The sequence below is a fragment of the Callospermophilus lateralis genome, chromosome 10 (assembly GCF_048772815.1).
Source record: "Callospermophilus lateralis isolate mCalLat2 chromosome 10, mCalLat2.hap1, whole genome shotgun sequence".
NCBI classification, from domain to species: Eukaryota; Metazoa; Chordata; class Mammalia; order Rodentia; family Sciuridae; genus Callospermophilus; species Callospermophilus lateralis.
In genome coordinates this window covers 97269368-97287266 of record NC_135314.1, presented here as the reverse complement: position 1 = coordinate 97287266, position 17899 = coordinate 97269368, and the positions used below count along the sequence as shown (strand labels likewise).

At 34.0% G+C, this 17899-nt stretch overlaps 1 protein-coding gene across 1 annotated transcript in view; it reads right to left on the bottom strand.

Moving 5' to 3' along the window:
* Window positions 1-7655: 7655 nt before the first annotated feature.
* The window catches only part of Wdr49 (WD repeat domain 49), a 138048-nt gene continuing 127804 nt past the window's right edge, over window positions 7656-17899 (bottom strand). Inside the window, exon 18 of the mRNA XM_076868745.2 lies at window positions 7656-7786. Within this exon, the coding sequence (XP_076724860.2) occupies window positions 7656-7786 (131 nt within the window). The remainder of the gene's footprint in view (window positions 7787-17899) is intronic.

Sequence of the window (17899 nt, the reverse complement as noted above, 5' to 3'; positions counted from 1 at the left end):
AACAAGTACAAAATATATTTGCAGTTTCTTAAAATCAAAGGAGAAATGATAATTATGGAGCATTATCAATGGCAATACTATCTTTAAATAACTGTATGGTGTATCTTTCTTGTCTTTTCTTGTGGTTTTATGTCACAACTGTAACTCTGATATGAAGAGAAACTTCTTACAGGCTACTCTAAAGTTGTGATAGATCAAGCATGAAAATGAAATAAAAACAAGCACACTCCAGTCTGTTTTTCACCTACAATATTAGGAAGTTAATGTATTCTAAATCACTTGAGTAATCTGGATAACTTTCCAATAGCTTTTTCACAGTCTATGGAATCTCACTTTAGAGAGTAAAATAGTCTAAGACCTACCAAAACCACCTTATACTCTTATATTTTTCCAAAGGAGGGGGAAAAAATTAAAAAAAAAAAAAACGTAAAGAGACAAAATGATAATTTCTGGTCACAGTGGCACATACCTGTAATCCCAGCAATTCAGAAGCCTGGTGCAGAAGGATCACAAGTTCAAGGGCAGCCTGGGCAACTTGGTGAGACCCTGCCTCAAAATTAAAATAAGGAAGACTGGAGTGTAGCTCAGGAATAGAGTACCCTGGGTTCAATCCTCAGTATATTGAAAGAATAAAAGAAATAAAATAATGAAGGAAGTAATGATTTTAAAAGATGAGGAATCGTTTTGTTATAATTATTAACATCTGTTAAATGCACCAAATAATGGGCTTCATTTTAGCATTTTCATACCTGCATACAACATGCTTTGATCCCCTTGCCTCTACCTCCGTCCCTTTCTACTTCCCCAATAGTCCCCCCTTCTACTTCCATGTCATCTTTTTCTCTGTAGAGTTAACATATGAGAGAATATATGTGATACTTGTCTTTTGAAAAAATGCTTACCAGAAAAGAGAGTAGCAACAAATGAAAATCATAACCAAGTCACAAGACAAACACCATATTAATGAACCCTCTAGTCAAATTATAGGAAATTCAATTATCTGATCATACCTTGGACAGAATTACTTTTGCAATATTGCTATATGGTTGGTAGAACACTGACTCTGAGGCCTTATAAATTTTAGTAACTCTAACTTTACTTTATAAATAATACATGTTAGTAACACTTAGTAGGTTACCAGGAAGTAATCCTTCACTGGATTACTTCAGAACAGTGTGAGGTACAGCTAAAGTAATGCAGAAATGCATTTCAGGAGTGTTTTGCAGATCATTAGGTGGGCCATTATGACCCATAAGTAGGTTAAAAATTGTTAGTAATTGAATATTCCTCAAGACTAAACTATGAACTCATTATTTAGATATTTCAAGCTTTTTAAAAATATATTTAGTTAAACTTTGTTTTTAAACATACATTTTACAAAGGGAAAAGAAAAGCTCAAAATGTAATACAAAATGATTTTTAGACAATATGTGTTGGTAAATTATAAATATAGAAATTTTAATGTAAATAATATATAATAAAATATTGATAATATATATTAACAAGCAAATATTAAGGATTGAATAGATCAGCACATTAGTATGTGAGAATATAATAATAAAAACCTGTATTTTATGAGAAAAATAAATGTATATATATCATTTTGTTCTGAGATATTCAATTGTTCAGAATTGTTTAAAATTTTTTTAGTTGTAGATGGACACAATACCTTTATTTTATTTATTTATTTTTATGTGGTGCTAAGGATCGAAACCAGTGCCTCACACGTGCTAGGCAAGTGCTCTACCACTTAGCCACAACCCCAGGCCCTGTTCAGAATATTTCTGATAAAAATATTTTTGTAGTTTCATAAAATAGTTAAAATATTATTAGTACTTTTAAGTTATTAAATGGAAATTCATTACTAGGTTAATGCTAAATAATAAAAAATATTTTGAAGAATGTAATTTTCCCCTTGTAGTAGAATCTTGACTTTAGAGTTATCCTCTTATTAACAATTTTCATAATTAAAATTTATATTTTTTACATCCATTTCTCCTAGAAATTTTCTAGGCATTTAATTAAAGTCTGACAAATAATTGGTTTGAAAATTTCACTTATCTCATTGGCTTTTGGCTAAAATTTCATCAAAAGCACAACATACTGAAAACTAAACACCCTGTTGAATTCTGCCATAAGAGTTTGATCTTCCAATATATAGCAAAATCTTTTAAGTAGAATAAAAGCAATACATTAATTTAATAAATTCAAATGATTTCTGCACCAAAGCAAATTGAAATGCCATTCTTCTACTTTACTAAACACTCAGAATCAAATCCATTTCATGTAATATATACATACTTCGTTCAAAAGCTATTTAATTTTAAAGTACTTACCCCAAATTGGCTTCTGGTTACTTACTGGAATGTTAAAGCTAAATGTGCTTACTGGGAAACACTTGTTCATGGAACACCTGATCAGTCAAGGCCAAATCTATTTGTCTTGAATATTGCTTTATTAATTCCTCTGGAACCAGAGCAGGTGCTCACTACATTTGTATGAAAGAACTAACATGCCAAAGTAATGACCAGTGATAAACTTTGCAAGAATTGACAAAGAAAACAATTTTAAAAAAATATTAAATTTACATTATTATTGCACCCATTATTTGCTTGTTTTAAAAGTAAAAACAGAATTATGAAGTATGTGCCAGTGGTTGTAAATTTGCTGGTAATTAGTTCTTTTTGTTTCTCACAGGACTCCCACATCAGATTACCAATGTGCCCCATCATAAATATTTCAGAATGCCTGTGAGAAACAGAATAAAGCTAAATCAAGTCCACAATGCAGAGACAAATTACTGCTGCATTTATAGAGTTCTCAACAATTCATCAAATTATGAAATAGTAATAGGAGACTCCTGTGGATATGAGACCCATTTAAATTTTTAGGAAAAGCAATGGATGTTGAAAAAGTGTATTCTTTATAAATAGCAAAAAAAAAAAAAAAAAAAAAAAGACCCAATTAGGATTACTGATTTACCAAGTTATCCCTATTTACCTATGGTTAGTAGATAATAGTCTATTAACCATAGGTAACTTGATAATGAACACTGATATTACTTTTGTATGCTTCTAAAATTCTACATGATTTTCTCTACAAACAGGCCATTAATTTAAGAAGTACACATAATTGAATGGGTTTTTAATCTCATTTTTGTGGTTCAAATCAATCACCTCACTAGCAATTAGATATTGAACACATTACATTATTCATCAGTGGCCTCTGAGAAAAGAAATGAAAAATCTGGTCCACTGTCAATTCAACAAATATGTCAATACTGATGACCAAGCAATATTATTTTGGAAAAAAAAAATGTATGAGAGAGAAATAAAATGAGTACATATACACATATTTATAGTATATGTATTCAATTTTATAAGGACTTCATCTTTAAATTTCTTCTTCAAGGACCTTGTTGATACTTTTCAGTTTCTAATAGAGCTATGACTTAATTCTAGACTGAGAAGCCTGTTATAAACCATAATTTCCTAATTAATATTCTTAATAACTATATAAGCATATCCAAATGTTGTCTAAATCTTATGTTTTATTCTGATATGACTTTCACTAAACTACACATATTTTTTTTCTAGCTTCAACTTAACATCATTAGAGATAATTATCCAAAAACAGAGAGGTGCAACACAAGAACACAATCCTTATTTATTCCACACTGTGATACATAAATAATATGTCTGAATGTCCGAGACTATCAGTCAATCAATGCTTTTCTACCCATGTAGTGACATCAGAAAACATTCATCACCAGCACCCTTGACTACCAAATTATGATGTCTGTACATTACTCATATCATAATGTGATTTATTCAGGAACAGGCCATTACTTTGCCTTCCAATGGCATAGACAGCCACTCTGTCTTATTAAGATCATTTAATGAAGCTGTTCTGTGAGGACCTATATTAGTGCAGTTCAAGCAAAATGTGCATTTTCCTGGCTTTTGGGGAGCAAAAAGCAATAACCATGAATTTCTCCTCCCTGGCTTAAGCTCTTTTAATAGACAATAAAGATACCAAAATTGTCCATAAAATATTACTGCAAAGCTTTTAAATGTTTTCACAAATCTGTTCCTTGCACCACTCTTGCTACTAAAAAAATCAGAAAATATTATTCATAATGAGGGCCAAAGTGTCTTGGTATAAATTTCAACACCATTGCCTCTACCACTGAAAAGAAATGAACTTAGGAACATACATAAAATCATTATCAAGGGATCACAGTTACAATCCCGTAGCCTTTCTTAGAATTTGATAGTATTTTTTAGTAAAAATGTCCTTAATTCCAAACTTTAAAAACCTAAAAGCAGGTATTGTCATCAATAAAAAAGCTTCAAAAAGCTTTTTTTTTCCCAACTAAGCATGGATTAAACTCAATTTTTCTCTGTCATTTTGCTACATATATTTTGATAAGAGGAAAATGTTCTAAAAAGAGAAAAGGTTAAATTATACTTAGTGTAAATCTGCATGCTATAAACAAGAATTGAAGATTATGACACATCCTGTTTTAGTGTGACAAGTTCCTTTCGCTGTAGAAAAATGGATCTCAAATAATTGAATCTAAATGTTAATTTCAGAAACAGTTTATAATGTCTCCAGTTCTATCCGCAGTTGACAAGCAAGACCCTGATAGTTGCCTAGCACAATTAGATGCTATTAGGTATGAAAGAAGAGCAAGACAATAACTAAATGTCTGTCTCCTTTTTGTGGATGCTTTTGTTCCAAATTATTTGAAATATTAAGATTAAAAAAACTTCCATAACGTTAAAGGCTCTATTCTCATTAAAGGTACTTGTGAGACAGCTCCTTTTAATTCATTTCACAGAAGAGGTCCTGAAGTTAATTAAGGATGGAATTAAAGTTACATACAGAATAGAGATTTGCACACATGGTAGGCTATAGAGAGAAGGTCTGTCTACACGAACCAGACTAATTCAGACTAATCACTTCAAACAAAGTCATCATGAGGAACAAAAAGTAAAATATGTCTAGCAAAAGACTTTCCAAATTATACCAGAAAAACTAGTGGTATCTTTCAATTTTTACTTAATAAACCAAAACGTTTTAATGTGACTCCACTCTAGAAAGCTGAAGACAGAGTAAGTGTATCTTATTTAAATATGAATACCCAATGTCTAAAACAGTTCTCTGAATGTGTTTTCCATAACTGAATGATGGATGGATGGATGGATGGATGGATGGATGGATGGAAAAAAGTCCTTCACAAAACAATAGATACTCTTGTTATATCTCTTTAACATCTTCATATTCCTTTAAATTTCTACGAATGTGACTCATATTTCACTTCACTGCACTATCACCAACCTATGATTCATAAATCATATGCTCTGAGTTTGAAATGATAGATTATACAATCAAACTTCCCATTCAGTGTAAGAATTCTCTGAAATAGCCCTGTGAGAGAGTTATTTTTGCTCAAACATCACAAGGAATCCTTTGTCCCAAGACTAGTTTTTGCAATTTTAAAAAATAATTTACCTAGAGATATTTTCAAATGTACATGAAAGTTGCAGGTCTAGTGCAAAGACCTACTACCTTCATGTTTCCCCCTCTTTTGGTTTCCCCAATTACTATCACTTACCATATTTTTGTAATTATATATATATATGATTATATATATCCTTGATGATAGATACATGTTTGTATATATTTTATACATGTAATAATATTTTCTGAATCATTTAAGAGCAAGTTGAAAACAGTTGCCTATCACATCTGACCATTCCTGTGTGTATTTTCCTGAAACAAGAACATCCTCCTACACAGTCACCTCACAGCATATATGCTCACACAAACATATGTCTCTCCTACATCTTTTCCATATATGCTTATTATTCCATGAGGAGAAAAAGCACTGTACATAGAAGTCAAAATGCTTGACTCAGAATGCACTTAAATGTACATGGAGGTGGCGACTGCCTTCTGAAAACCTTTCTATTGCCACTTTCTCCCAAGCTAAGCATCCCAGCATCGCTCTACTGATGCTGGAAATTCTATTATTAGAGTTGATTTACTTGAATTTACCCTATTAAGTAAGTGAACAGAAGGATGAAGGGTAAATACTGTGGTCTTAGGAGTTAAACAGACCTACGTTCCAATGCCAATCTGCCATTGATAAACAGGCAATCCCCTAAACAGACAAAAATGCCAGATTTTAACATTAAATAATCTTATATGATTATTGTGAACTCCAGACATGTTGAACTTACACAGCTGCTATACCAAGCAAGCCCCTATGTTGCTAATTATTACCAGTATGGGTTGTCACACGATTTTTCTTAAAATGCAAACATATTTTGAAACAACTCTTTAAAATATAAATACATACTAAGCAACTAACGATGTGTAAATGAATTTGCTAATTCTTTCTACAGGACATAATAAAAAAGCAACATAAGAATACTGGTAGCCTGGAGGATGATGTAATGTACAAAAGAAAAATAGGTCCACAAAGAGAAGCAGTAACTTTCAGGAACATTTGTTCCCTATCTGACTGTGCATGTAGAGCAAATCTTTTATACCATCCCAGGCCCTTTGATATTTTTTCAAGGCTATTACCTCTTTGGTTGTGCTGGGCTATGCCACTCCATTTTGAAGTACAGTATAACAAAATATAGAAGTAGGTAACATGTAATAATTTTCCCAAAATTATATAAAAGCATATGAGTCAATAAATATGAGCCAATATAAATTAATAGGAAATGCTGCTGATTGCCAGGATTTGATTAATACATATTATATATATATATCGAAATATCAGACTATATGCCATAAGTATGTATGATTATTGCATTTGTTTGTTTGTATTACAGGTGATCAAACCCAAGGGTACTCTGGCATTCTATCACTGAACTAATCCTTAGCCCATTTTTTTTTTTTAATTTTGAGATAGGGTCTCCCCAAATTGGAAAAGCTGGTCTTGAACTTGTAATTCTCCCGCTTCAGCCTCCCAAGTCACTGGTATTCCAGAACTGTATCACCACACCCAACTATACATGTTAATCAAAACAATTTTAAGTGTGTAAAGAGATGGTAATGTTAACAATTCCATTTGATCATTAAATGCTATATATACATATCAAATTATGACACTGTATGCCATAAATTTATATGGTTAAAATAAAATATATTTTTAAAGAATTAAAGAGAAAAGCTGTTATTGATAAGGTCTAATTGCCATTTTCAGAAAAATAATCCAGAAAGTATAAAACTGGGAATAGTTTTCTTATTCAAATTTGTAGATGTGTGTCAATAGCTTCCATATGTTTTAATGGAGGTTTTATAATAAAAAAATGACCAAACACATTTATGTATACAGGCAATTAGGAATACAACTGATTAAAATACTTTGTTCTGGAATTGTACATTTTTTGTATAAAAACACTTGAGAACAGATAGTACCAATGAACATTTCGCCTTCTCTAGTCTAAACTTTCTCATATTAAGAATACATTCAAAGTGAAAGATGACAGATAAAAGCAGCAATAAAACATCATCAGAAGACGAAGCCTTCAGAAGTTCAAATATAAAGTAAAAGACAGGCAGAATTCTTGATGTGTTTTCTGCATTTTATGAGTGTACTTTCTATGACAATGAAATATTTATTTTTCTTTCAATTATAATTGCTTCTTTTTTCTCTTTATCTTCACTTCACAACTTGTTTCCTGATGTAATTGCTTGGCTTTTCTTTCATGATCCAGAATTTCTTTGGGGAACAGGTTTTTTTCAACAAATACAGCTTTCAAAGCTACAAAATGATGAAGAAAATGACATGTAAATTACATTTGGTAAGAGACCCAATTCAATGAAGTGGTGGGGAGAAAATGCTCAAGTTTTCTTTCTCAAAACAATCGAGTGTTTCTAAAACCAACAATATATTTGGGGAAATGTTCTCTGAGTTTCTGCTATTTGTTTCATTGCAATTTAAATTTAAAAGTTAATTTTTAACAAAGTTTATTCTACTAATGCATTTCTATCATGATGGAGATCTGCCTGTTAAGAGTAGAGACAAAAGGAGTGTGTGCTTTTCAGTTTTGTTTTTTAATCTACTTAACAGTTATCAAGGACTTGTAAAAAGCCTAGAACAAATTATTCTGTATTGAAATAAGACAATTAAAATAATCAAAACACAGTTTGACTATCTGCATGACTAAACCCATGCATCTGCAATCACATCCTTATAAAATACTTTGATCTGCAGGGTTCTGTGGCTTCAGAAAAAAAGAGCCAAATTACCCCTATGAATGGGTATATTGTTCATCAGCAAGAAGTGGGAGGAAATTGTGCCACCCATTCAAGAAATAATTTGGGCCTTTTGAGTAATTTTATCATTTCAATGAATGCTTATTGGATGTATATTGTGCATAATGTTCTGTGCTCAGGCATAAGTGTGGCACAAATATGACTTAAGTTAAGGGCATTTTTCTAACTGGTAGAATGTAGAAACAATACCCATGTAACCAAAATATCATATACAATATATATAGTTTGAAGAGAATATAGGAACATAAATTATGCATGATCCTGTAAAGAGATTATATAGAGATCAGGTAAAAAAGCTTTAAGAATTAGGTACTATTATGTAAACCTTAAAATCCAGATAGGATTTAATTAATAATAATAATAATAATAATAATAATAATAATAATAAAAACACTTAGAGGTGAAGAAGGAGTGGCATGGAGAACAGAAATGACACTATTGAACAAAGTAAATAAATGTTCAGGGCATCAGGAGCTGCTATTGAGGTGAATAGATCATTCTGTACAATTTATTTATTTATTTTTTATTTTTTTATTAGTTGTTCAAAACATTACAAAGATTCTGCACAATTTAATAGAAGCATAAATATAAGAGGTCAAGTGGAATGAATTTGGAACTCTACTGAGGAGCACTTTAAATGTAAAACCAAAGAGAAAGAAAAAAAAAGCAAATGCAGAACAACTTTATAATACAGTGGCATCTTTATATATTAGTATTTAAAAAAATACTTCTCTGTATTAGCTTTATATCACTGTGCCCAAAAATCCCTGAGAAGAGCAACTTAGAGAAGGAAAAGTTTATTTTGGCTTAGGGTTTCAGAGGTTTCAATCCATGGTCAGTTAACTCCATTGCTCTGGGCCTGACTTGACACTGAACACCATAGTGAAAAGGCATGGCAGAGGACAGCTGCTCAGCTCATTGCAGCCAGGAAGGAGACAGAGAGAGAGAGAGAGAGAGAGAGAGAGAGAGAGAGAGAGAGAGGGGAGAGGGGAGAGGGGAGAGGGGAGAGGGGAGAGGGAGAGAGAGAAGGGGCCAGGGACAGAAATAGTCTAAGGCCATGTCCCCAGTGACCTCCTTTCTCCGGGCATGTCCCACCTTCCTACTGTTCCATCCAGTAATCCATTCAGATTATTAATCTAGCAAATGAATTAATCCACTGATGAGATCACAGCTCTCATCACCCATCTTTTACTAAAAGCCCTACCTCTGAATCTTGCTGCACTAGGGACCATGTTTCAAAGCATGAATTTTTGTGAGGGCCAGATTTCAGATTCAAATCAACACTCTTACTTCAAGTACAAACATGGCTGCATGTCTATATCTTTCTCTTGTTTCCTGGAAATTATTGAAGAACAATCAGGAAAATGAGGGAAAATAACTCTCCCAACAAATTCAACTTTCAGAAAATTCAGAGATGTAATCCACTGCCTACAACATAACAAGAAGAGCAAACAGCTGAGACTGGGCAAAAATTGCACAAGAAAAAAAAATATATAGCATAATAAGACCACAAGTAGCATCTCAGAAAGTGTTGGCCAAAAGATGCTCTCTGAAGGTGAGTATCACTCTGAAGTACAGTGCTTTAACCTTCATTTTTACCTGTGAATGCTGAAAAGAAGTGAAGAAGGCTAGAGGCAGAAGTCTCCCTGGCCTGGTTTGGTTCAAAGAAGCAGAGGAGGTAGCTACCTGAGGTATTTATTACACACATGAGTCGTTGCTTACTAAAACCAGTCTCCATGGATCGTAAAAACCTGAGGGGGCCTTAATCACACATCCCAACTCCTCACCCAGGCATCTACTGCGTGTTTCAAGTCTAAGAAAGTCCAACTCACTAAACTAATTAAAAAAGGAACATTTAAAGACTAGCATAGTATGAACATGAAAGTATTGTTAGCAAAAAACAGAAACAAATCAAATTGAAGAAAAAAACAACAGAACTAAATACAAAGACCACCACCATAAAAATGTGGCCACTGCCACATTTTATTACCAAGCATTTAAAAAATTAAATATAAAAATTTATGGAAGAAATTGCATCTCTGAAGGACCACCATAGTGTAGAAGTGAAAGAACTCAGGGAAGAGATAAAGACATGAGAGAAAGTAATGAAATGTGTATGAGCAGAAAACAGGGGAAAAAAAATTTAAATTACAATGGAGAACAGAGTGGGAGCACAATAGAGTATATAGAGTATAAAACAAGAAAAACAAATACAGCAAGTGAAATTTTAAGAAAAGAATAAGAGAGTAAAAGAATATTGAAAACAGTCAAAAATAGATCTAATGGGGTATGCGGACAGGAAGGATAGAAGAATAAATCTGACATTAATAGCCTATGTACATATATGACTACATGATCAGTGTGATTCTACATCATGTACAACCACAAGAATGAGAAATTATACTCCATTTATGTACAATGTATCAAAGTTAGTTCTACTGTCATATATAACTAATTAGAACAAAATTTTAAAATACATGAAAGAAGAGATCTATTAATAAACACATAATTGAAGTCAATTCTTAAGGAAGAAAACCAAAGTATAACAAACATTTAAAGGTCATCACTTAATACAAATTTTAACAAATAAGAGACAACTTGATTGTATACCGAAAGTCAGAATTCTAAGACATAGAAGATATAGGTTAGCAAGATTATTTAAAGATAAAGAATTGGGGCTGGGGATGTGGCTCAGGCGGTAGTGCGCTCACCTGGCATGCTCGGGGCACTGGGTTTGATCCTCAGCACCACATAAAAATAATATAAAGATGTTGTGTCCACTGAAAACTAAAAAATAAATATTAAAAATTTTTCTCTATATCTTTAAAAAAAATCACTTGGCAGCCAGAAAAAATGATCAAGTGACTTAAAGGATAAAAGGTATCTATCTTTCATTAGATATCTTTGTGGGAATAATCAATGCCAGAAGATAGTGGAGCAGTTCCTATGGAATAATTAGAGAAAGAATTTCCTGATTATAAAGATATATATATATATATGTGTGTGTGTGTGTATGTGTATGTGTGTGTGTGTATGTGTGTGTGTTTGTGTGTGTGTGTGTGTGTGTGTATATATCCAAACAGCTCTTCAAATCTAAATATTATAAATGACTTCAATATTCAAGGAATTCAAGAACTGTCATTGTCAAGAGTGATTTTGGGGAAAATTACTAAAAGATAAACTAAGAAATGACTGAGGAAAATCTGAAAGAAAAAATAATAGGTGGAGATTATCAAAATATTTATAAAAATATAAAAGTAAGATGTAGCTGGGTGCAGTGGTGTGTGTGCCTATAATCCCAGTGACTCAGGAGACTGAGGCAAGAAGATTACAAGTTTGAGACCAGTCAACAACTTAGCAAGATGAGACAATGTCTCAAAATAAAAAATTAAAAGGGCTAAAGATGCAAATCAGTGATTAAATACCCCTGTATTCAATACTCAATACCCAAAAACAATAATAAACATAAGTTCTAAATAATGTGTTGTTCAGGATGACAAAATAGAAAGTAAATGCTATATGCCCAACAATATAGAAATGATGCAGTTAAAAATTGGAAGAGTTATGGAGAAAGCAGCCTAGATCATGATAAAGACAAAGACCATCATTTAAAACGGATAAGTAATAACAATATAAACCAACTTAACAAAATAAGCATAAAGAAAGGTCATATAATTAAAAATCATATGATATAAATGATATGATATAATCATATCATATAAAATTTTATAGAAGATGGGGAGGAGAATTTTTAAAAATGTTCATTTTATCATCACTCAGCAAGTATCTAACAGTCACTATTCTAGAGAAACAAAGAACTAGAGAATCATATGAACCAAGGAATATTAAAGTAACCTCTAGAACAAACACACACTTTCCAAATAAAAACAAAGGGAAAATTACGGACCCAGAGAAAACTATAAAAATATATAAACAATAAATAGCATAAAAGGCTGTTATGATTTAGATTAGGTATCTTTCGAAAGCTCATGTGTGAGACGATGCAAGAAAAGTTTAAAGATGAAGCGATTGAGTTATGAGAGGTTCAGCTTAATCATTAATGCATTAATCCCCGACAGGGATTAACTTGGGGGTAACTTTAGGTAGGTAGAGTGTGGCTGGAGCAGGTGGGTCCCTGGGCACCTGCCTGTGGGGTTTATATTCTGTCTTTGCAGAGCAGAGCTCTCTGTCTGCTTCCTGAGTGCCATGTTCCCACAGCTTTCCTCTGCCACATTCTGTCTCACTTCATGCCCCAAGGAATAGAGCCAGCTGTCCAGCCGTCTATGCATTAAGACCTCCAAAACTGAGAGCCCCAAATAAACTTTTCCTACTCAAAATCATTCTCGTCAGGTCTTTTGATCACAGTGAGCAAAAGCTGACTAAAACAAAGACTCTGAGAAATAAAATCAATATGTCCACTATGTCTGACATATCAATACATTTAAAGGTGCTCAATTTTCAAATTTTTTTAAAAAAAGAATTTTTCATTGGATCAAAAGAAAAACTCAATACACATTAAAAATCAGCTGACACTGGAATTTTTAAATGAAAGGATAAGAAAAGTATAACAGACAAATAAAAGCCAAAGGAAAACAGGCAAAATTTAAAAGCATAAATATATACAGAAACCCTAAGAGGAATATACAGAAACTCATAATGGTAGTTATCAGAAATTAATGAGAATGGGAATTGAAAAGTTCATTATCATGGGAGGAGGGAAACGTCTTATTGAATTTCTTTTTGAACCTTCTGCTATTTGAACTGTGTGGATTTGTTTTATAGCAATAAGTCAATAATGAATAAAACTAGAACTTTCTCTAAGCAGAGCAACAAATGAAAAGCTCCTACTTGCCATCTTCCGAATACCTGCAGTCTGAGGTAATGTGAATTTAAAATGTACATTAGCAGTTGATCCTGTCCCCCGTGACTGCAGATTAGCACTTCAGAATCACAAGGAATTCTGAATCCTTTGAGGCCTCCTGAGATATTCTGTAGAATTCAGTATATTACTTCTGAAAGAGATTCGTTGTTTACTGAGATTTGTCTCTCAACGAGCTGAATTTTCACTAGAATTGAATAGGCTTCAGGACAATTAAATGAAAAATGAACAGATAGGCCCTTGTAAGATTTTGAGAGAAACAATCTCCCTTAGATGACTCCTTTTTGCGGGTGGCGGGCGGGCGGTGGGGGTGAGTTAAAAAATAGAAGACTAACAGTTCACATGCAGGGGTGGATTCCTGATACTTGACTTGAAGATGTACAATTTTAGGAGATGTCTTAAAGAAAAAGAATGCGAAATTACATTCACTAAATTATTTATAAAAAGTGATCAGTTAAGTGGAATGAGAAAATAAATCTCAACAAATTACTAAAAAATTTATGTTGATTAAGTTCCTACTCAGGCGCTAGCTTAGGAAGCTTCAGTTACTTGCCTCCCAGGCCAAAACACTTAGAATCCGGGAGAATGTTTTGCTCAGGAGGGTTAGGGACAGCCACAGTGTATGGATTCATTGTGTCACATTCCTCTTTAAACCCTCTAAGGACTTCCCTTCATGCTTACAGTAAACCAGATTCCCTGCCCATATTTCAGGGTCCACATGACATGGCTTCCAGCTCATCTTGCACCAGTCTCCTCACCCAGCACAAGTGACCTTTCTGTCCCTAGAACATTACAACTTCATTCCCACCTCAGTGGCTTTATCCTTCTGTTTCCTGGGCTTGGGCTAATATGTCTCCAAAGTCTTTGTGGGACTTTGTCTTCTAGAATCCAGCTTAGAATGTCAGAGATGTTTGTCAATGCCCCACCCTCGGAGTTATGCTCAAGCACATTATCTTGCTTTGTTTTCTTCGTGGTTCTTATTCGTACCACTATCCAAACTTATCTTCTTCTTTTATTTATTACTTATTATCTACTTGTCTCCCTAGACAATACATTCATTGAAAGTGAAATCCTTGCCTATCCCTGTATACCAAAAAACCTAGCACCCAGCATTGTGTCTGGTTCATGGAAAGGGGATCACAAAGTACACCTGTTGAATGAATGAACAGATAAATGAATGCCATTCATTCTTCACACTTTGGAATTTCTTCATTTCAGGGATCTGAGGGCTCTACAATAATAACAAAAGCATGTTTTTTTTCATGTCTTAGATCTATATATCTTTCTATTTAACCCCAATCCCAGCTCTTTAAAATCAACATCTAGTGTCATCAGTAACCATTTACATTCCTACCCGGGAAAACATGACATTCATACCCTCTTCACTTTATTTTATAGTTGATGACCAGACAAGGTTTATTGTAATGATAACCAAGAAGTGTTTTTAAAGCAATGAAAAGGAAAGATGTGGTGTTCATGAAGTCATGCAAAATATTTTCACTAAAATAAAACGATTAGGTGATTTAAACACAAGAGAATCACTTTATCTGTTACTTTCTGGTTCTTTCCTTAGCCACTAATTGGCAACTAACTATATCAGATGGGCAATTATGGCAAAACTCACAAAGACACCCTAGCAGCAAGGGACTTGGAGGCCATGTAAACAGAGCATGCGATGATCAGCTGTCACTAGGCTATGAGCATACATTATTCTGAAAAGCTTCTATTTCACATTTTCCAATGTATTCTAGTTCCACTAGACAAGTCCTCATCTATCAAGTTTTATTAGACAAGAATCACTGAGGTTTTGTTACAATGCAGATTCGACTCAATGAAAGTGGGTTGGGGCTTTAGATGTTACCTTCCCAACAGACCCTTATACTGAAGTTCTAATTCCTAAGTCTAAAATCTAGATCAGTATCACCAAGCTTTCTGTCACTTAGTTTGCACCATTATTAACATAGGTAACAGAGCCAGGTTGATGGCACAGTGGTGACTGATCAAAATTATAGTCTTCATATGAATGTTAAATAATGATTATTTGGGATTATTGAATCTATTTAAATATGTTTTCACATATTAATGACTTATTTGTAGACCCTAAAGTTTGGTGTAAGTATGTGTCTGTTTGTAAATTTGAAGATGATTTAGTGTAATGTGAACAAAGATATAGAATAATACGAAGGATTTGTGCTTCTAAAATGTTTCACTCTGGATCTTTAATAATGCAACGTTTTCTGGGATGAGACATATGTAACATTCTCTCATCTCTTTCTTGAAGATATTTATAATTTTTTTACTGTATTTTAATTATTTGTTCAAGGAATAACTTTAACATATAATCAAAATTATTTTTCTTTACAAGGTTCTAGATTTAAGATTATATACTAAAGCAAAGATATATGACATTGGCTTTTGCTAGACACTTGGATGTATAATTTTCACCTATAATTTAAAAGTTACCATGGGAAATATTATGTTTCCATGGAAAACCATGAATTGTCTCTAGCACACCCTTCCAGGGGTGTCAGATTCTGGCTTAGTTCACTATTTTTTAAACTATTTTGCCCTTCATTGTAAATTGTGGGTGCTATGGTTTGGAAAGAACCCCATGTTAAGGTTTGGTTGCCAGCCTGTGGCATAATGGGAGGTGGCTAAGTCTTTAGGAGGTGGGGACTAGTGGAAGGAAGTTAGATCATTGGGACCTGTCCTTGAAGGGGATTTTGGGGACTCCAGTCTCTTCTTGTCTCTCTTTGCTTCCTAGCTATCACCTTGAGGTGAGCAGCTTCTTCTACCATGCACACCTGCCATGATGTTCCGCCCACCACAGGCCCAATGGCACTAGGACTATCAATGATGGATTCAAACCTCCAAAACTGTGAGCCAAAATAAATATTTTTTTCTCTATAATTTGATTTTCCTCAGGTGTTTGATATAGCATCACAAAGCTAACACAGTTGGTTACTAATGGATAGGCAAACTCTGTTTATTCTGGTGATTATTCAATTGACTCTTACCTCTCCTTGGAAATATCGGCTTCAGTCCCTATCTGTAAATCGGACTAGCGCCTGTAACTTTGCACGAATTATAAACCATTGTCAAATTTTTAGTTCCTCTAGTGTCCTTCCATATCCAGCTACAACCCTCCAAACTTAACTTCTCCAATTTATCTTCCTCCTTTCTGAAAACATCACTAAGAATTAAATCTTGATACCCAGACCCCTACCCAGATTCCAGGTTGCTGTGCCAGGATCTTCAAGAATCCAAAACCACCATCTCACGATGGATGGATCAATTGGTTTGGCAAGAGCCATGCCAACAAGAATCGCTAACCTATTGTTTCTGAGGACCTATTGTTTCTGAGGACCTATTTTGCCCCATCCGGGAGTTTTATGATCAACTGTGGGTTGTTCAGCAGTGAGTGATATTCACTCATCTTGAACAAAATGGAGACAGGGGAGCTGACAAAGTTCTCCTTTACATGAGTCCTGTACTCCTAGAAAGCAAAGATGGTTACAAAAGCCCCCAATTCTTTTTTTGTTTTGTTTTGGTTTTTGGTTTGTTTGTTTGTTTTGTTTTGTTTTGTTCCAGAAAGAGTTAACACAAAAGATTCCTCTGTTCTCACATATTACAGATAAGACGCTCTTGATCCTTCTTTTTGATTCTCAAGGACTCACAGACTTTTTCATTTTCTGGCTTCCATAAAAGCTTAAGCCTCACTTCTTTTATTCAAGATGTCTCTTCATTAATGCGTATTCTCCCCATTGCAACAGCCTGAATAAAACCATCTCTTTAATGGTCCCAATGCATTTTGTCTTTGACAGACAACATCAACAATAGAACAGTGTTTTAGTCAGCTTTTTCACTGCTGTGACTAAAGGACCCAACTAGCACAATTACAGAGAAGGAAGAGTTTATTTGAGGGATCACAGTTTCAGAGGTCTGAGTCCATAGAAAGCCAGCTCCATTTCTCAGGGCTGGAGGTGTGAGGCTGAACATCATGGCGGAAGAGTGTGGTGGAGGAAGCTTGCATGATGATTAGGAAGCAGACAGAAAGGTCTCCACTTGCCAGATACAAATATACACCTCTAAGACACGCCCCATTTCCCACCTCCTCCAGCCACATCCTACCAATTCAATTACCACTCAGTTAATCCCTATCAGGGGATTAAATCACTGATTGGGTTAACACTCTTACAACCCAATCATTTCTCCTCTGAACCTTCTAGCATTGTCTCACACATGAGCTTTTGGGGGACACCTCACATCCAAACCCTAACAAACAGCAATAAACAATTTGTGAGGTATCACTAATACTGCGTTTTCTCTATACTGGAAGCTTTAAAGATTTTGCGGATACAATGTGAATGGATTTGAGGAAATTTATTTGCAAAACCCAACCTGGAGCCAGTTCCAAGTACTTTCCAGGTTTTTGAATAAGATATATCAAAGAGGAGTTTCAAGCTGTTTAGAACCTACTGGGAACAACTTGGAAGCAAAAGAGAGCGCAAAAGACGTTTCAAGATGAAAGGAATAGGAAGAGAATACAAAAGGACATTAAAAACCCAGTAGGTAAGACTAAAAAGTCACCTGGGGATTAGGAAGTGTTTGAAAAGTGTCCCAAGTTCCAAAGTGATAGTTTAGAACATTGAAAGTGTGTCTGGCAAAATGCTTCTCATTGTACAATTGCCAAATAACCTTCTGCACACTATAATTATG